Below are 21204 nucleotides of genomic sequence, written 5' to 3' on the forward strand. Positions count from 1 at the left end.
CTGGATCAGTAAGACCCAAGCTCAGTTGTAGTCAACTCCCTAACACAACTCTTGGTACTCCACATTGATTAAAAATAAAAAAGGGTAAGTGAACAGATACATACTCATACATGATTACCTTTTCAAGAAGCTACTCTTTGTGGAAGAATACAGGGAGGCTGTTGATGGGGACTGGGAGGTTTAAAGCTATGGCTTTGGTAAGCACCCCAGTGAGCTGTAGGAAGGCATTTTTAAGAGTAGATTGTGCAGCATCAAAGGATAACTCTCTAAAAGAGGTGGGCGTTTTCTCAGTTAATTTAAATTCTGAGGCTTTCAGTAGTTGAGGGCTAAAAATAAGACCCAAAGAAAAGAACCAACTTCACAACGGCTTAAGAAAGGTGACTGTGCCATTTGGCTCGTGATGCTAAATGGTCCAAAAGCCTTTGGTGGTATGATATGGACAAGAAAAATATTAATACACAAACCACATAACACCATTAAAACTCAAAAAACATTTTTTTTTCATTTAAAAAAGTATTTAGAACACATAAAACAAGGCAACATTTATTCTTTCTTCTCATCTTCTGGTGTGGGGTCTGTCGGTGGCTCCTCCACTGTTGCACTGTTGCTCTCTGAGCCAGTGTTACTATCACTGGTCCCTTCCTCGGCCATACTGTCCACCCCCTCCTGCCCGCTCTCCTTGTCCTCAGGAGTAGATGTGCCTTCTTCACCATTCTGTTGGCTTTCCGTTGCTTCTTCAAGGTGTGTCTCCTCTGTAATCACACATTTGTCACTGTCAGTTCCAAGATAAAAATTTACTCTTCTAATTATGCTATGCTGTCCAACGTGGTAGCCACTCACCACAGGTGATGTTAAGCATTTGAATGAACTAGTGTGACTGAGGAACTGTTAGCACCTTTGAAAACAATTTGGATTTGAAAAATCTACTTTTTAGCCGTAAATTTACAAAAGCTAAATACAGATCAATTATTTCTGATGAAAACTTAGCTTCTAAATTAGATGTGCTACAGGTATAAAATACACATGAGATTTTGAAAACTTACTATGAAAAAGGCAGTAAAAAAACTGATACTTAAAAATGTTGATAACTGGTTGAAATATTAAGATATCCTGGGTTAAATAAATATATTATCAATATTAATTCATTTGTTCTGCTTTACTTTAAAAAGTGTTAGAAAATTAATAATCACACAGCGACTTACATTTTATTTCTATTGGACAATGCTGTTCTCTACTTTGGGTTTAATTAGTGGGAAATGACATAAGGGCAGTATTTCAGGTACTTTGTTAAAATGTCATGCTGGGCTGTTTTCTGTAAGCAATTAAGAGCATGAGGTTTTTGCTCAAATAGTCTCAATTTTGTTTTTTCCTTCTGCCTCTAAAAGGATAAAATCTGAGTAAAGCCCCATAGGCATGCTCTACTCATAGACGACAGAACAGAGGCAAAACACAGAGTGTTTTGTCTAGTTGTAAAATGAGCAAAGAATCATACTCCATACCCTAATTCTCAAGCTCCTGCTTTAATCATGGACATGTACTTATGCTCCAAACTTGTTAAGATAAAAATATGTTCACAAAAAAACAGAAAGGCTCAGATAATGAAACTTAAAATCTGACTATCTGAGATGCTAATCTGAATTAAATTTTTAGTAACATCTGGTAAAGAGATCTATATTCCATTATATAGAATAGTTTTCCTGATGTCAAATTGGAAATTGTCAGTTGAATGCCAAGTATGACTACTGTCTCTCCCACTTCTTGCAGTGATGGTCCAGGGAACCTTTGGCTGTATTTCCCATAATACTTTTTTTTTTTCCCTAAGATTTTATTTATTTATTCATGAGAGACACAGAAGGAGGCAGAGACATAGGCAGAGGGAAAGGAAGGCTCACTGAAGGGAGCCTGATGTGGGACTCGATCCCAGAACTCCATGATTATGCCCTGAGCCAGAGGCAGACACTCAACTGCTGTGCCATCCAGGTGTCCCTCCCATAATACTTCTTTTTAAAGATATTATTTATTTATTTTAGAGAGAGAGAGAGAGAGAGAGAGAGAGATCGATCATGAGTAGGGGGAAGGGCAGAGGGAGAAGGAGACTATCTGCTATGTGGGGCTCTATCCCAGGACCCTGGGATCATGACCTAAGCTATGGCAGACACTTAACTGACTGAGCCACCCAGAAGCCCCTCCCATAATACTTTTAACTTAGTCCTGTTTACATAGGGCACTGGGCAGGGTCATAACAGTGCCAGAAGGTAAAGTGATCTCAAAATTTCAAGTAATCAATTTAATTGATATTTTATGTGAGTTTTACATCTTATTTTGTGCCTTGAGGAATGCTTTTAATCAGGAAAATCAGTATGCTTGGAAGTAAGAACTTCTCTTGGATCAAGTCAATAGACCTTTTCTGTAAAGACTAGATAGTAAATATTTTGGGTTTTGTGGGCCAGGCAGCCTCTGCAACTACTCAACTATACTGTGGTCGCCCCAAAGCAGCCACAGATAATACGTTAACACACAGGTAAGGCTATGTTCCAACAAAACTTTATGAAAACAGGTGGCAGGACAGGATCTGGCCTGCAGGTTTTACTTGCCCAGCCCTGTCTTAGGACGCCAAAGATGCTTGATCTTAAAAGTAACAACCACACACTATGTTTTAGCAATAAAGGTTAAAACACGGAGTGTCATTACTGTGTCAAATCCTATACTAAGTGATTTTACATACATTTCCTTATTTGTCCTCTAGAACTCACTGTCAAGAGGCCGGTACTAAAGTACTTACAGGTGAGGAAACAGATTAAATAATTTATCTAGTCATAGGCTAGCAAGTGGTGAAAGAGTATTAGACCCAGATCTGTCTGACTCCAGGGCTAGTATCCTTAACCATTCGTATCATTCTACTTTATATGCCCGAGCTGGAAAATGGCATGACTCAATCCAGACAAACAGCCAAGACCTCAAACAGCCAGACTAGAGACCGATGCCCCACTGCTCTTTTGTATTGACACCAAGATTTTATGTGAATCTACCACAGAGATTAGGATTTGGAAAGGAAATGTGTAGATCATAGAGAATAGCCCTTGACAATGACTTTGCAGTCAGCTGGCAGGTTACCTGTCTCCATAGGGATGCTTTCGTCGTCCTTCTTCTCCTGGGTCTTACTAGCAGCTGGCTCTTCCTCAGGAACCATGCTGCTCTGACTACGTTCAGCTTGCTCTGCTGCTTCTTTCTCCCTCTCCTCTTGCCTTTTGCGAGCCTGTTCTTCTGCCTGTGCAATTTCAGCGGCAATCTTTTCCATATCCACTTCTACTTTCAAACCGCACAACTAGTAGTCAGAAAGAAATACAACTCTCTTAGTAATGTTCTTTTCTTACAATCTGTGAACCAGAGGAATTATTTCAAAAAGTGGGTTTTCTTGGCTATGAACTATATACGTTTTCGGGGGTGGGGTGGGAACGGACGTGGTTTGAAGCTCTTGTGTCTATAGGAAAAAAAAAGTTGCTCTATCGGCCACTTAACATCAAGTATTATGGGACAGTTGGTGAGGCAATGCTGAAAGCACTGGACTTATGTATATATAAGGCTTCCATTTCCTATTTCAAGATACCAAACACTAGGTTTACTTGTGTACAAAATGTACACACACCATAAACTACATTTAATGAATAAATCTCAATAAAATGGAAACAACTCATGACAGCATGAGTTTAAATTAGACACCGGGGGTCTAGGGTCTATAGGCCTAGTACATATGTGTATACTATATGATATTTTAAACCTATTGAAATTTTGCCAGAAAATGGGAATAACTTCATAAAGCAAACACCTTACCAGTTAGAGCAAAGTTAAACCTGTTTCAAAGTGAATAACATTTAATAAAAATACTATTGTGGAGAAAAGAACAAGAAAAAAGTACCAGACACAGTGATAAAAAGTACAGTGAACACATTAAATTGATACCCTTTTAAGTTCATTGTTAAATGAATCTGTGCTTTCTAGAAACTTCCTCTTCTTTTCCTGGTGTCGCTCCTCTATCTGAAGAAGTTCAGCTTCTAGTTTTCGCTGAAAGACATGATCAGCCTTTATTATTATTGAATTATTTTCTCAAAAGCAAATGGCAAACATAAAACATATTTCATTTCTTTTTTTTTTATTTCATTTCTTAATGGCCCATGCTTTTTCACAGCATGGCAAAGGTTTTGAATTTTGAAATTAAATCATCTGTTGTACAATATGTATAGCTAAGATTTTAAAAACATAAAATGTGGCACAGAGGAGTGACTACAATTAACAAGTATATGTTAAAGAATATTGTTTCAGGCCTGAGCAATGTCTTCAAAAAAAATATTTAGTTAAGCAGTAACATCTGAGAAGATGTCTTAAAATTCTCCATACACATACTTTCCATCACAAGGGTCTGTGTTATAGTTTTGATGACAAACTTATTAAAATCTCTGGGAAACCTCTACCTCCTCAAGCCTCTTCCCTGAATGAGGAACAGGTAAGATGGAACACAGAAATATTTAGCCTGTACACTGATGCATGGCATACAATCATGCCACTGAGGCTCTGTGACATACACCCAGTTTATTGTAACAAATGCTTTGTGACTTTACCTGATGAACCATTAAGGACTGGACCTGTCGTTTGAGGACCTGCATTCTAGCTGTTGTGACAACTGACCGAACGTCTGGCACCACACTCTCACTAAGGATTTCACTGATGAGGCGGTGGTTTCTCTGGAAACGGGCAGTGGCTGTATGCTTCATTGAAAAGCCATCATCATAATCTGGAAAACATAAGATGTCTGGAAATGAGGTCACTAGTAACCATAAACAGGAGAGAGTAACAATGTGAACACCTAATCGCCAAGGAGCCATGGCCCTCACTGGCCTAACAAGGGGAGAAGCTTCCTTGCTCAGCAGGGAGTCTGTTTCTCCCTCTCCCTTCCCCCTGCTCATGCTTGCTCTCTCTCTCTCAAATAAATAAGTAAAAATCTTTAAAAAACAGAAACAAACCCAAGGGGACCTTAAGGGCATCGTAGGAGCAACGGGGCAGTCATCTGGTTAAAAACCATAGGGAGGATTACATAACGTTCATTGGTCAGGGTACTGGTTATTCTCCTGAAATCTTTAAGTGATGATGTGTCTCTGAGAAGGACTTGGAGGAAACACAAATGATATAAAACCATGTGTCTTCTGGCATGAAAATCCAACAATGGGAGGGCTTGCGTGTTACAGCAGGACTGCAGTGCTGCTGAATGGTTTCCTCTTCCAGTAGTAATTTAGGGCATTTATATGTGATGACAACACAGGAGCTGGACAGCGTCTTTGTCACCATATGACTTTAATACTGAAGTAATGAAAAATGTCCACTTGCAGAGAAAACATTAACTCCAGCAACACTGTGTCTCAGACTGCCATATACATCTTATGCAATTAAAAAACCATTAAAGGGGATCCCTGGGTGGCGCAGCGGTTTGGCGCCTGCCTTTGGCCCAGGGCGCGATCCTGGAGACCCGGGATCGAATCCCACATTGGGCTCCCAGCGCATGGAGCCTGCTTCTCCCTCTGCCTGTGTCTCTGCCTCTCTCTCTCTCTGTGTGACTATCATAAAAAAAAAAAAAAAAAAAAAAAATTAAAAAAAAAAAAATTAAAAACCATTAAAGCCCTAAAGTAATTTTATAGGAAAAGAATGTTCACTACCAAATTTTACCTTTAATTTTTATCAATCTACACATGTATAGAGTTGTCAGCATGTAAAGGTTATACTGTTTCGTTCCCTCAAACTCATATACTTACAACATGGATCTGATTTGTATGCTTATTTTCAATGGCTATGCAACAGTGTTTCCTTCATCTCAACAGTGGTCTATCACCACTGTGGTTTGGGGCATATCTGCTAATAATCCATACTATCATTTAACTTACTTAAATTAACTCACTTGAAAAAAAAAAGCTTCCTCTTAAGCAATACACATTATTATAAAAGTTCCTTTCTGAACTATCTAATTATCTCAGCATCCCACCAGAGGTGGAGGGACCACGCTTTAGGAACCTTTGCCACTGATCCAAATTGTACTGCTTTGTCACAGTTTAGCACTTCCTTTATTATTTGGTAATTAGGTAGTTCCCAAAATCTCATCATCATAAACACCATGGCCAACAGACTGTTTTGCAAATTATTTTGTTTCCTTTCAAGTAATTTCTTTAGGAAACATACTTCTGAAATGAAAATTACTGGAATATAGGATACCATTAAAAAAAAATTCCATGACTGGGACACCTGGGTGGCTCAGTGGTTGGGCTTCTGTCAAAGGCAGATCCTGGGCATGATCCAGATTCCAGGGCATGATCCTGGAATCCCAGGATGGAGTCCTGCATTGGGCTCCTCATGGGGGAGCCTGCTTTTCCCTCTGCCTATGTCTTTGCCTCTGTGTCTCTCAAGGAATTAAAGAAAAATTCCATGACTTTCCTGGTTTTTTTGGGGGAAGTCTTTCATATTTATACTTTGGATTATACATGGTATATTCATGCTACCTCTATCTAAATTATATGCTTTCTTCTTTCATTTATAGGGCTCTAGTGTTGGCCACTGGTAGGGGAAATCAAGTCTTAGCAATCTGGGCTTGTCTTTCCTTGCACTTAAGAGTTGTCTGACTTGGGGCAGTGGTGGGCTTATATTTTCTAGTTGTTTTCTAATTCACTAGCTATTTATTTTACCTTAGTCTCTAAAATGCCATTTAAAAAACCCTTCACTGTTTGGAGTGGAGTGCATATGCCTTCTCCGTAAGAGCAGCTGCTGTGCTGCTCATAGGGGGCTGTCCTTCTCTTGGATCGGTGCTCATCCCCACCTTGCAAATCTTCCTTTTTCTGCTCAGTTCTGGGGTGAAAAATCCAAGGTCTAAAGTCACTCTTCTCCTGGCATCTTCATTTCCACCTGTCCTTTCTTACCAGCAGCTTTAAGTTCCTATCTTAAACTTGTAAAACATAGCGGGCTGAAATCGAAGGAACAGAGAAGAGGATCTTTTAAAGACTGTTCCTGAATGAGTCTCTAAAGTCCTGCTCAATGCTCACACTGTCTTTCACCTAAAAAAACTTTAATTGCTTGTACTTGTGGCTCCCATGTGGCTAGCCTTTGTTTATACTCTTCTACTGATTCCTCATCCTTCTAATTATTCATAGACTGGATCTTCTTTTTAGTTCTTCAGGTTTTTCTTGCTTAATCATCCAATTTGAGTAATTTTTTAAAAAAACATTTTATTTATTTACTCATGAGAGACATAGAGAGAGAGGCAGAGACACAGGCAGAGGGAGAAGCAGGCTCCCCATAGGGAGCCCAATGCAGGATTCAATCCCAAGACTCTGGGAATCATGACATGAGCCGAAGGCAGACACTCAACCACTGAGCCACCCAGGTGTCCCAATTTGAGTTATTTTGCTCTGTGTTTGCTAGTGTGTCCTTACCACGGCTGATTCTATTTAACACTCGGTACTGTTTCTACTCCATATTTTACTCTATTATTTATTATTATTATTCTATTCTATTCTATTTATGAGAATATTTGTCAGTATCCCAGTCCATTCTTTTTAAAAACATTGTCTTCCTTCTCCTTTTAGGTATACGTTTATCCATGTTTTTAGGTGGCATTACTGTTTCCTCTCTCTGCAGTATCTTTAAAGTTCTTACAAGCCTCCTCTGTCACCCCTACTCTGAAATGGGATCTTATTTTCTTGATTTTTTTTTTTTTTTTGCTTGTAGCTAGAGCTTCTGGCCTTTTCCACCTCATAGCAGCACATGAGAAAATGGTATTTGTACAGCAGGTGTGATTCATGGAGGAGTATGCTCCCAGATGCAGGTGGCTAGCTCTGAGGTTCCTTGCAGCTTCAGATCCTGCTTGGCTGCAGAGACCAGGGGCAGAATCTGTACACCTGCAAACTTGTCATGGGATGCCAATCAAGATGCTCTGCTATTTGTATGTGTGTATAAAGTTTGTATGTGTGCACTTCCTCATGTTTATCATGAGCTATGTTAGATTTCTGAATTAAATAGAAAGAAAAATTCATAATACTTCTACCCACTCATTAACTTTCTCCCTTAAGTGCCTTTAATTCAGCAAGTTTAAGGAACCAACAGGAAAACAAGATATAAATAGAAGACATTTAGCTTTTTAAAAGCAGTTGCAGCAAAATTCTGATTATGACTCCAAAACCTTCCCTGTATAAAGATTCTGGTAAACTATAAATAGTTTTTGCTGTCTTCTACACTAACAACGATGTACCTTTTTCTTGTGGGAAATTAATATATCTTAAAATAATTACTCAAAATATTAAAATGGCACCTAAATATGCTTTGTTTCCCATTTAGGATAGGAAATAAAATAAAAACTTAAGATTTTTTTTTTTTTTTTTTTTACCATCTGGATCTTCAGCAGGCTGAATGCTCATGTAAGGTTCTCCTTTCTCCATGCGAGACTGTCTCTGTCGACTTTCTTCCTCTAAAGCAGCTTCTGCACGACTTTTCGCATTTATGTAAGCAAGGTATGCGGGGGAATTATGATAGGCCTTCATAGATTCATTGTACTCTATCTGAAATTCAAAGGTTTTTCAGTTTTATAATTAACATATTGCAGGTTATACAAATACTTTATCTCATTTGACTATCAAAAGACATAATTATCTCCTTTTTACAGACAAGGAATCTGAAGCCTAGAGAAATTTGACTTGACCAAGGCAGAGACAGTACAGCCTCAGCTGATTACAGCTTTTGTTTTTTATAAACAAGCAAATGTTTATGCATTTTATATATTGTCTCCATTCCACTGTGATCCCCATTCTACCTTTTCTGCTTCGTATTCGTTTAAATATTCTTGTTTTTCTTCATCAGTGAGATCTCGCCACATGCCACCAATAATCTTGCCAATCTCCCACAACTTTAGGTCAGGGTTGGAAGCTTTTACTTGGTCCCAGACCTTAAAAAGGAAACATGAAATTTTTAGGATGCCTAACAATACAGACCTTTAAAAATATTTTTTAACATAGAAACTTTTAAACATAAACAAAAACAGAAGGAATAGTATTGAATTCTTATGTTCTCGTCGGCCCGCTGCAACAATTATCAATAGCTGACCAATCTCATTTCCTCTCCTTGATTAATCCATGGCAGATCTCAAGATATCTCCAATCGCTGTTGAAAGTTAAGATGAGCTAACCCAGTAACATAGTCTCTCTCTAAAAGTTCACAGAATTTAGAAGGAAAGTGGTTAATCTGTATAATACAACAGACCATATCTTTAAATATATGTGTAACAATTGTGACCACAAATTTCTAAATAGTGGTGCAAATAGCTAAATGCTCTCGCTATTAATAAAGATACTGGCTCTATTTGTTACTTTAAGAGAACACAGGTTCATAACCAAGGCAAACCAAACCACAAGGGAAAATTCAAGAAGTGTAAAGAAAATGAAAATTACCATAAGCTTATTGTATAGGTATAACCCCTGCATTCTAGGCTTTTTAAATTCAAACATACAGTTGCTATTCTTTTTATAAAAAATAAGAGTCTAATACATGTGGTCCATATGTATGCCTTTTTTCACTTCAGATTTTTCTCATTTCACTGAACTTCTCCAAGAGGCTATATAACATTGTCTTATGGATTTAAACTATTTATTCAATGATGTTCTTCTTGCTGGATTTTAGTTCTGGAATTCTGAAATCAGAATTAAGTTCTTTAAAAACTGCAATTCCTTATCCTTTCTAACTATGCACAGAAACACTGGCTAAGCCATTATGAAATCTGATATAGAGCAAAGCAGCAAAGAGCAGTCCTCATTCCCTTTTGGCACCTAGCACCTACCTTTCTGCTGTACCTCATGTAGGGCATCAGCGGCTTATCTGGTGGCTTTGGGGGTTTTGGAATCGTAATACCAGAGGATGCCTACAAAAGAGTTAAATACATTCATTATTCACTTGCAAGTAGTTAACCAGCAAAATGAAAAGAGAGCCCTTAAAAAATTCTAATGCGCCTTTCTTCTACTGGTCCATGGATACAAGATTCTTATATTTTCTCCACTGAAAATAGCTATCTCTGCAAATTCAGAAATGTTCACATCAAAAGAAAATAAAGAAAATTACTTTAGGCACATAATTTTAAAATATTTTACTTAGCAGTTTTTTGCTACTGGTTTGACAACCTGGCTGTAAGAATAAATAACATATTACATAATAATCCATACATCAAAAAATATATATGTTTACATATCACATGTCCCATATTTAGGACATAACCTAACACCCTTTTACTGTGCTTAATTTACCATTACATACAGTCAACACTTGATTATCTGCCCAAGTCTAGGCTCCTTCAGAACTTACCACTCTCACACTGTCTGTGGGGGACTTTGTATCTACCTGTAGTATTTCAGAAATGCGCTGCACCCCTACATAAAGAATACCCCTGCAAAAACTACCTTCTGGTTCAAGACGGAAAACAAAAAAACTTATTTCCTTTATCAAGACTAGAGATTTTATTTTTTCTTAAGGTTCTAGGGCCATATCTAGTGGCTTTCTACAAAGTGGATCAAAAGTATAAAGTCGTGCCTTTTCTTGTCCTTAGTCCTAATAACAACATAGGAATGTACCAAGAACAGAGAAATGGCAAACACAGGGCCCAATTAGGTTATTTTTGAGGCCTTATACTGATTACAAATTTTTGGCTTTGTGGAGAGAAAGAAAAACGAAAATAAAAGGCGGAGGGGAGACGAAAAATATTTTTTAAAAAGGTTAAGATACACTTGACGGGATGAGCACTGGGTGTTTTTCTGTATGTTGGTAAATTGAACACCAATAAAAATTAATTTATTAAAAAAAATTAAAAAAAATTAAAAGGTTAAGATACAGGTAGGGTAGAGGGGGGAAAAAGGCCAAGAAAAAGATGAGAAATTGGTTCTTTCTATGGGCTAATATCTAAGAGATACCAGGTACTGTCTAGTGGGTGACCCAGATAACTCCAATCCAAGAGCACTTATTTCTGAGCTTAGATTCATCTTAGCATACATGACTACATTTGGTTAAGGACCCAGAATAAATTAATAATGACTGAATCACATTTATTTTCTCCCAATTTCTAGGAGACAATGGATATTGATGCTCCTTGCTGGGCCAGGGTGAAGAGGTGCTGGCTTCATTATCAAAAGACAGGGACTGGTGAATCCCTATAAGGAGTCTAAATGAGTGACATTTTGTTCCCTTGCTCTTCAGCTGCTACTGTGATAAAACCCTGGACAAACTCCTCCTTTTTTGAGTTGGGACACCAATTATGATTATTTTTTATCCGAGGGCTCAGAGATTAGTGTGTCCCATTCCATTGTTTTCAAACAATGCTTCCTCCTCCTCCGACGAGGGTCTTCCTCCAACCCTATTTACTTGCGGTAACTCTGCTTCTTCATACGTGAACTTGTTAGAAAGGATATCACCTCTGAAGCAGTATTTCCTCCTCTTTTCTTTCCACTCCTCCCATACATTCACACCACACCTCATGCCAGTGCCCATGCAAACAGACCTTGTTTCTTTTTTTTTTTTTCAGTCAGCATTGGGCAATGGAGTGAAGCGAGCCACAGGGATAGACACTGTCAACAGCAATGGTATGAACAGGCCATAAGAGAAGATCTGTCTCAAGGTCTGTAGCTCTTTTAAGGAGGGGTAAAGGAACTCCTATGAGGCTAACCTTACATCACTGGTTCAGAGCAAGATTCACAAAGGTCTGAATTTTCATACATGCAGTTATTAGAAAGCATTTCCAACTTGTATCCAACACAAATTTTCAAAATTCCACAAGGTGGGTTACAAATAAAGTTGGAATTGTCCAATAATTGAAGTTGGTAGACCACCCCTAACAAATTTCCTTTAAAGAGATAAAGAACTCTAAAATGTCTATATTTAAATGTATTGAATTAAAACACTTTAAAAACAAATTATAGTAATATATACTCTGATTACTTTTCAAAAAACCACAATTGATAACATTAATGGATTTGCTTACTCTTCCTCTTTTCTTCCAAAGGAAGGGGTACCCAAATTGTCTACATACTAAGGCTACATTTTCATCATTTGAATGAAATGATCTATATTTGACTAGTCAACTTATAAATACAAACAAAACAAAACAAAACCAAAAACAATAACCAAACTTAAATTCTAGCTGGTTTTCAAGACACTAAACATGTATATCACTAAACATCTCTAATTTATTTACCATCTCAGCAGACATCTTCCTACAATGTCTTAAACATTACTCTTAAAAAAAAAAAAAAAAAAAAAAAAAAAAGTTTGAACTGAAGATACTTTAACCTTATTTTGATGAGTCCATCAGAAACAATCCCTGCTTTCCTGCCTGTACTCCTCTGGCTTGAGGAGTAAAAGCTGCTGGTCCCTTTACTAAATGGCCCCCAGTGGTTATACTTTTGAGGGAATGTTTCCCTTCTTAGCAGTTTCCTTCCTTGTTTCTATCAGGAAAGGTACCTCTAGTAGGAAATGTCCCTCTCTATAATTTTTTGCTTCTAACTGGAAATGAGTTGGGGGAATGTAAGTAACATGCTTGTTAAAACTGCGCTAATATAAGAATAATTACTGGAGGACACCTGGGTGGCTCAGCGGTTGAGCGTCTGCCTTTAGCTCAGGTCATTCCTGGGGTCTTGGGATCAAGTCCGGCATCAGGCTCCCCACAGAGAGCCTGCTTCTCCCTCTGCCTCTGTCTCTGTCTCTGCCTCTTTGTGTCTCTCATGAATAAATACAATCTTAAAAAAAAAAGAGTAATTATTGGGAATTGCCTATGAATAAAAACCATGATTTTGTGAAATTTATTTTGATCACTCAAGAGATTTTGTTGTTGTTTCTTCTAATTCTCCACTTTCTCTGGTAGGGTTTTTTCTAGAATGAAATTTCCATTACAGTACAGAAATAAGCCATTTTTAAAATTTTGTCTCAAACTTTTCACACCTGTACTTAAAGAGAATGTTAACCAACATTGGAAAGGACTAACTAGGAATGAATTCCATCTCATTGCTACTGCAGGTACTCCAAAAAATTTCTGCAGGCTGTAAAAAGTCTCGAAACTATTCAAGTGTACTAGAATCATGAGGGAAACCAGATTTCTGTAGACCTACAGGAAGCTACTTACTTGATAGGGCTTCACAGACTCATTTCTTCAAATTAGTGACTTAAGGCTATTAGCAAACGATAATATCAAATAGGAACCGAGAAAAAAAAAGTAACACATTCTTGGGGGTCATCTTACAATAAAACACTTTAATAATAGTCAAAATCAGATCCATTAAGTCCTAACAAAGTTTAAGTTAGATATATAAAAAAAAAAGTTGTGTAAAACTTTAGGCATAACTAATTTTCTCATACTGTGATTCAGTGACCTAAAAGTTGAATCTCAGGCTGAGATTAATAGGCTGAAAGCCTTCAGTTTCTAGGCCCCTTCAGGTTGAGTCTAGGTTGCATACACTTTTTGGTACTATGAGGACAATAATACCAAGAAAACCACCACAAAAAACTAAAACACCAAATCTTCCACATCCAATAACCCTCCTGTATTAATCTACCCCAAAGCTAGTGCCCACTCCAAATATTGGGTTCTAACATCTCCCAGAGGAAATGAGGAGAAATATAACTGACTCAGGTCCTGAGACAGTGGGTGACTTTTCCTTTTCCTACTGAATGATCTCTCTTTATTAACAGAGAATTCCCATAGATATATCCAAGTTAGGAACAAAACGCTTATACAAACTGAAATACAAATGATGCTTATAATACAGTTATCACCATTTCTATTCCATTAACATAGATAATCAAGAGCTGACTGTATAGAGCTATTAAAATGTAATCATTCTCTTTTCACTCCTCATGAATAATTTTCTGCATTAACATGAATGATCCAAAATTGATTTTGCTCCTTGTTTAGATTAAAATGCTCTTTATCATTGGATAACCTTGCCACCTGTTATACTTGTGAAACACATTTAGGCCAGGGAAAAACACGTACCAATGCACATAAAAATTGTATGCATTGTGAAATGCATACATACACACACTTTGTCAAAATTCTTTTCAGATACCATGAAATATGCATGGCACATAAAACTTGATATGCTTATGAAGTACAAATTATGCAGAAACAATGAAAAATTTAGACAAACAAAACCTATCAAGCTAAGCAATATGCTTACCAAGATAGACATACAGTTTGATAGTTACAAGTTTTCTGCTCTAGCTTGACTACAGGGTGAGAGGGCTCTTTTGAAGTCACATTAATTGAATTATTTATGAATTATTTATGAATACAGCAAACAAAAACCAAGTATTAAAAAGTTTACAGCCATTCTGGGTTGTGTAAATTCTCACCAATGCCACATATATGTAGGTATTTGGCTTTTGGATTTATTTTTATTTATTTTTGGTAAATAATTTTTACATTTATTTCTTTGCTAATTAAGCTTCCTTGAACATAGTTTAAGATGATTCTAAATAATCATTTATGATTCTAAATAATCATAATCTATTTTTTTTAAATAAAAAATCTGAAGTATTACCACCCAATTTGGGTGTTTTAGGTTGATCATTTAAATGAAACATCCTCAGTTTTGGAAATTATACCGCCTGTCCTATAGATAAATGCACTTTTAGTTGTAGGTATCTAGTTTGGCATGTCAAATTAATTTCATTCAACATGCATTCTGAAATTCTTTGAAGTTACATAAAAATCTTTTTATAACTGGAGAGAAATGAATCTCAGAAAATCAACTATTAAATCCAAAAGACAAATAATTATGTGCAGTGGTTCAAACTGGTAAACCAGCGGCAATAAGCTCAGGCCCATAAGCCTGGCTTTTATTAAGAAACTGAGTTCTTGAGCCTCATGCCAATTACCTTAAATGGAAGATACTCTTTATCTCAAAAAGGGTATTTTAACCATAAGAAATTCTAGGTTTGTCTACATATAGTATAAGCAGTTAGGTGCCCAGGGCTTTAGCTCTACCAACCACCAAACAGAATGGATTCTTCTTTTCTTCTATATACATATCCAGATTTCGCTATTTTTTTTCCCTCCAGTGTAAGATCGTACAACGAATGTTTAAAATAGTCAAAAAGCCAGGTTAAAAAAAAAATTTTTTTTTTAAATGGCTGTGCTGATGATTCAAAAGGACCTAACTCTGGAGGCATTTCTGGTCAAATCCAGTTGTTTGCCGGATGCTGTAATAGTTGATTCTCCTACCGTGACCCGGCTGTTGGTGCCCGGGTTCCCTCCCAGCCTGTAGTTGTTGTAGGCGAGATGACTGTATGGATTGTATCCCACAAACCCTGGTGTGCTGGGCATTTGCTGATGGAAACAAATGAGACAAAAACACGAATGAGAAATGAGCTCAAACGAGGAAAACACAGAAATGAAAAATGATCTGCATATGGCATGCAAAAGCAACCTGAATTTAAACAAGCAATGATGTGTTGTAATTGTTCTTTTTCTTTCATTGAGAAACCAGTCTGCAAGTGGTTTTTTTTTTTTCTTTCTTTCTTCCCTTTCTTTCTCTTTGCAGGGGGTCAGTCATGTTTGTTAGTGTGAATGTGTGTGCTTGTTTTTTTTGGAATAAGCAATACACTGAAGTGTCTCAAACACTCCGGATTACTTTATGATAATAATATAACAACTTAGCAATATATGTCTGAGATAGGAAGGCCTGCAATGTGATAAACTAGAAGTCTGAAAACACTTTACATGCAAAACAAAACGTGATTTACTTGACAGTTATGTAGATGCCGCCAATGTATTTAACTACTAAAAACAAAAACAAGAAATGGATCGTTTTCAGAGACAATTTTAAATCATTCTATATAATGTGAGAGATGAAAAGATACTCAAATCAGGAAGCCAGAGTTGTCCATAGAAAAGAACATATGTGGAATTCAATGGGTGTCACATACATGATTTCAAAACAAAGACTTATAAGAAATGCATGGATTTCATTTGGGGGTACTATCTCATCTTTTAAACCCAGTCATTCTTTTTTTTAGGCTTTTTCTTCCATCTCTTCTTTGATCCATCTTCCATAGGTAATCATGAACACTTTCTGCCTTAGTTTTAATGTGAACTACTTTTCTAGTTGACAGACTTGAACTTTCTTTTTTCATCTACTTTCTTGATAGCTCTGACTCTTTCAAAACACAACTGCTCCAATGGAATTTTTGGGTTTCGTGAATTATGTATTGATGTAATCACAAATGGGCTCTTATATAGCAGTGCCTTCATGGTTAATACAATGACATCCAATGTTCATGAGAATCAAGGTATAATGCATAAAAAGGATGTAGCAAAGAGAAACCAAAAGTAGGGTATTTTACCTAGTGAAACTCAATCAAAACAGCTAATTTAAACATGCAATTAACAATATTAGTCCTCAATTGTAGAATGTAAAATACACAACACATCCCAACTAAGCTGTGGCTGTTATAAACACAATTTTCTAAAACATGCCGCTGCACATATCCTTAGTGTCCAAAAGAAAGATATTCAAGCAGATACTACATTTGAAACTCTTTAGAAGAAGAGAACAACTGATCAATTCTAGTCTGTATAGTTATAAAAGACGCAAATTAAGCATATTTCAGTAGGCAAAACACAGATGAAGTATCAAAGGCACAAAAGAAGTGTATATTACTTGGAGTGGTACATTTGGGTGGTGGTGGTGGTGGTGGTGGTGGTGGTGGTGGTGGTGGTAGTGGTAGTGGTGGTGGTGGTGATGGCAGAAGTATGGAAAAAAAAAGAGGAAGGAGGATAATTCATTCAAAATCCATTCTGTTGGATGTACTAATCCCTAGTCTTCTTTATTTTATGTGTAAATGTGAAATTACAATGGTACAGAAATAGGACTAAAGAAAGGCCAAAAAAAAAAAAAATCCCTCTCTACATTCGAGAAGTCATAAGGGGACATTCGGTTTTTGAGCTATTTTTATTATCCCCCAAAAATCAAGTTTATCTTCCAGAGATTATACACTGTCAGAGGCAGTATGTACGTCAAAATGACATCTTCAAAGTTTGCATAAAGAATGAGAATCACTGTTCAACATTATGAGGCAATAATGTAAGAAAATTAGGTAAGGGAATTAAAAAAAATCAAAACTAAAACATTACAATTATACCATTTCCAAAATTGAAGTACAAGGTTAGCTCTTTGAGGTCAGAATCTCAACTGTTCAACTCCACCTGTATAGCCACTAGCAGAGTGCCAAGGAGATGGTCATAAGAAATGTTCTTTGATTTAAGAAAGAAAACAAACCAAACACAGGACTTTAAGATCTACTGGAAGTAACTTTAGAAACTGTATGTTACATAAATTGAAATGAGAACATGAGATACAGTATCTCTTTTAAGAAGTATTTTACTAAGGAAAAATAAATTGTTGGTAAATAAAACTAAAGCATACATCTGAGGGTTAGTAAGAGAGTCATCTAGTGGAGAAAAAAATTACACAAGGACCTAATTAGTAGGTGAGCCTGCAATTTGGGGGATAAGGGGTAAGGAAGGAGGGCTAACAGCTGTTAAAGAACTGCTTTTGTAGGCTATGGTCAGTGTTAAGTGTTTTTTTTTTTATTCTTAAAGACAAAAAACAAAAAACAACAAGGAATCGTTTCAGCAAGGCCTGAACAGTTTGTTATATCTGTTTTGTGGATTGGACGATTATTTTACACGCTGTCCAAGCTGGGCCAGAACTTGCTCGGTGATAAACCTAGTTCACAAGTATGATTTAGAAATTTGGAAACATACTCAATAGGCAGGATCTGACCCACAGATAATGAAATCCTTACTTAAACAGCTTGAAAAATAAAAATTTATAATGAGTGTTATTATAGAACTGGAAGCTTTATTGTTTAATATGAAAATTATAAACAAGGAGAGAAAATGTAACCAGTTGAAGGTTAGGTTTAAAAATAATAACAAATGCCAGAATGAGCATTCACTCAATATCAACTCTTGATAGAGATTAACTAGAAAGAGGTGTTAAACTTATCATTTATTTCCCATTAAAAAAAGAACTGAGCATAGGAGGTTGGAATTTCAGCAATATGTTTCTTAAGATGTTGGGGTTGGTTCAAGGTAAGATGCAAAGAGTTATTTTATTTAGTAGGAAGTGCTGTTTTTTGGCTGAATTTTTCATCCTGTTGCTGTGATGATTGAGTGACTGTCACTGGAAGACATCTGGGTTTTTGTATCAAGGCCAGACTTGGCTATTACATTAACAAGAAAATTAAAACTTACTGTTGCAGGAGCTGGGGTGGGAGGTGGGGCATAAGATGGTCTTTCTGTTTGAAAGAAAATAAATAACTTCTTGTAAACAACTGAGATATAATACTATGCAACAAAACTACCAATGGTCCTGTTTTGAAGAAAAAAAATGAGAGTATTTTGGAATTCCCATTTGCTAGGGCATTAGTCTCTTATTAATAGATAAATATAAAAAATGAAACTTACTTGACATTTTGGAAGATTAAGTTCTCAGTTCCTTAAGAATGAATCTGAGACACTAAAATAAAAAAAAGAAAAAAAAAGAAAAAAAAAGAGAATCAAAACTTAGCAAGCATAAGAGATGTTTTCCTAAAGAATAGGGTAGTTTAATTGGTATTTCTTAGTAAAATTACACTATCTTCTAGTAATCAAATCTTTTGCATATTTTACTAGTTCTTATAAGTCATGTGGTTCATCAGAATTAAACAACTAAAACAAATTACTCGGGATACTAAAGGTGGTATTAGACATGTACTTTCAAGTTTTTTTGTATATCAGGCCACCTCTTGCATGGAAAACATTTTGCTAATGCCATGTAAACATTTAATCAAACTGATAAAAATATAATGACAATAGAATGTGATTTATTATCAGGGCCCACCCCAACAAGGCCTACCAGATACGATACTAACAGCTCACTGATCAACAGCAGCTCTACTTCTATTTTTTTTTTTTTCCCCCAGCTCTACTTCTATTAAAACAAGGCAGCATTTTATTCCTGGAAGCAGTGCAAAAGGTAACTGGTTGATAATGAGCTTTACATTCTCTTATAGTGGTAAACAGCTTTGTATTTCCTGGGAATAACTTTTGAGCAACTACCTGAAAAACTTATTAACCCCTCAAAGCCCATTTCAAAAATATATCTCCTCCAATGGGACTTTTCTTGATAAATTACCTGGGGAGAACAAACTGCTTCCTTCTCTGTACTCCTATCCAATTTACATAAATCTATAACATTGTTCATTATTTTGCATTATACCTGCGAATACGGCTAGATTGTAGAACAGAGGCCTCTCATTCATTCTTGCAGTCCCAGCACCTAGCTCAATTCTTACGTTTTGTCCTAGTATTATTACCAGCTCAGAACAATAACATACACGTGTGAGCGTGTGAGATTGCTCCTTACGTCAATATACATCACACACAATGTGTACAAAGAGACAAACATTCATTTTAGGAAAAGAGCAAATAACTTCCATGACTGCTGGAGTACTTTTCTTCGAACGTTATGTCAAACAAGCATGATGCTTTTGCTTCTTTCCTACACTTTAAGGGGACTCCCTGGAGCACGAGGAATAAGAGGACTGTGTGGAGAGAAATATTTTTTTCAATGGCCCGACCTGGGTCTCTTCCTCTTTCCTCAAGGAAAGGGCAGAAACCATGGATTTCGGTGCAGATTTCCTTCCTGCTAACGTTTGGGGGCTGGGGGTGGGGTGGGGTGGTGGGCAGTGTGCTGTCAACAACCGGTAGGCCTTGCTGTGGGGAGCCCTGACAATAACTGCCAAAGCTCCCTGGTACATCATCACACTTTATTGTCAACACTTTACAATCCTTGCCCTCGCCTGCTACGATGAATTCTAAGTAAGAGTGGGCTTGTACATTCGTCTGCCACAGGGACCCGTCCCTGGCGCCTGCCATAAATACTAGCTGCTTGTTGGGACACCTTACACCGCTTAACTTGGCTCATGGTCACAACCAGCCTACCGTGAGATATGTTTGGATATCCCTACTTTGCACGTGGGAAAAAAAAAAAAAGGGAGTCTCGGCGAGTTTCAGTAACTTGTCTCAAGCCGCACAGGCAGGAAGTGCCAGAGCTGGGTTTCAAACCCAGGCCAAACGGTTTCAGAGCTTTCGCACTCCACTCGAAGCCACCCCGTGGGTCGCTGCCCAACCGGGGGGAACCACCTGCCTGGGGGGGGGGGGGGGAGAGGGGGCTGGACCACGGGCTTGGCTCGCCCCTGGGGCTTCCCCGGAGGTCGTTTCCTCTGGGTTGCCGTGGAGAACGCGCTTGACCGGGAACTCCACTGAAGAGGGGACTGCGTGGGTGGCGTGACCGATTCCGCGGGGTGCGTGGCAGAGGCACATCCTGCCTCCGGGGAGGGGCCCCAGATGGGACTCCCTCCCGGCCCCCGCTCCGCTAGGCCTCACGGAGGCCGCAACCGGCCCCCAGCTCTGGGCCCGCGGCCCCGCCTGAACCCCAGCAACCCCCGGGAACTCGAGGTCCAGCCACGCCGGGACACCGCAACTCGCCACCCTCCCGACCCGCTCGGGCCCAGTCGGAAACACTCACCCGCGGGCAGAAAAAGCGCCCGCAGCTCCGGCCTCGTTTCTCTTTGTCCCGCGCACGCCCCGCCCCTCGCGTCCGGAGCGTCCCCACTCGCACTTTCCACACTCTTCTTAATTGTCTTCCAGGCCTCACGCGACTCTTTAAAAAACAAAAACACCCTCCAGTTGAGGAGGCGGTGAAGCTGCGTCAGTCAGGGATTTTTTTCAGGCCCCATACGTTCCTCCAAACCGGCGGAATGTGGGCATTTTCGGGCTGGGCGCCGATTCGTCACGGCGAAGTGGGCGGAGGGGCCCGGCGGCGGGAGCGGCCTGGGCGGCCGCCGCGCGGGGCCGGAGCGGCTGCAGGTGGCTTGGCGGGAGTCGCGGGCCTCGGCTTCCACGTTCCGGGTTGCTCCGGGGCCGCCGCCGGAGCCGCCGGAGCCGCCGCGGCCGCTCCCGCAGGTGGTGGTGGTGGTGGTGGTGTTTTCCGGGTTCTTCCTTGCTCGCGCTTTCGGAGCCAGAGCACGAACTCGGGCGAGCCGAGGATGGAGGCGAGGACCACCGGGTTCTTGGAGTTTCCGTTCCCACGCGCGCCT

The 21204-nt window shown here is 38.6% G+C and overlaps 1 protein-coding gene across 1 annotated transcript; it reads right to left on the bottom strand.

Moving 5' to 3' along the window:
- Nucleotides 1-476: 476 nt before the first annotated feature.
- SMARCE1 (SWI/SNF related, matrix associated, actin dependent regulator of chromatin, subfamily e, member 1) lies at nucleotides 477-20727 on the bottom strand. The gene is made up of 11 exons (XM_041726626.1): nucleotides 20634-20727; nucleotides 18530-18581; nucleotides 18317-18360; nucleotides 15281-15385; nucleotides 9860-9940; nucleotides 8840-8971; nucleotides 8417-8588; nucleotides 4617-4789; nucleotides 3961-4062; nucleotides 3115-3325; nucleotides 477-752 (listed from the first exon to the last, which is right to left on the bottom strand). Exons 2-11 carry the CDS (start codon nucleotides 18534-18536, stop codon nucleotides 544-546), a joined length of 1236 nt encoding a protein of 411 aa, XP_041582560.1. The 5' UTR covers nucleotides 18537-18581; nucleotides 20634-20727; the 3' UTR covers nucleotides 477-543.
- Nucleotides 20728-21204: the final 477 nt, after the last annotated feature.

This window comes from Vulpes lagopus, chromosome 12 (assembly GCF_018345385.1).
Source record: "Vulpes lagopus strain Blue_001 chromosome 12, ASM1834538v1, whole genome shotgun sequence".
Taxonomy (NCBI): domain Eukaryota; kingdom Metazoa; phylum Chordata; class Mammalia; order Carnivora; family Canidae; genus Vulpes; species Vulpes lagopus.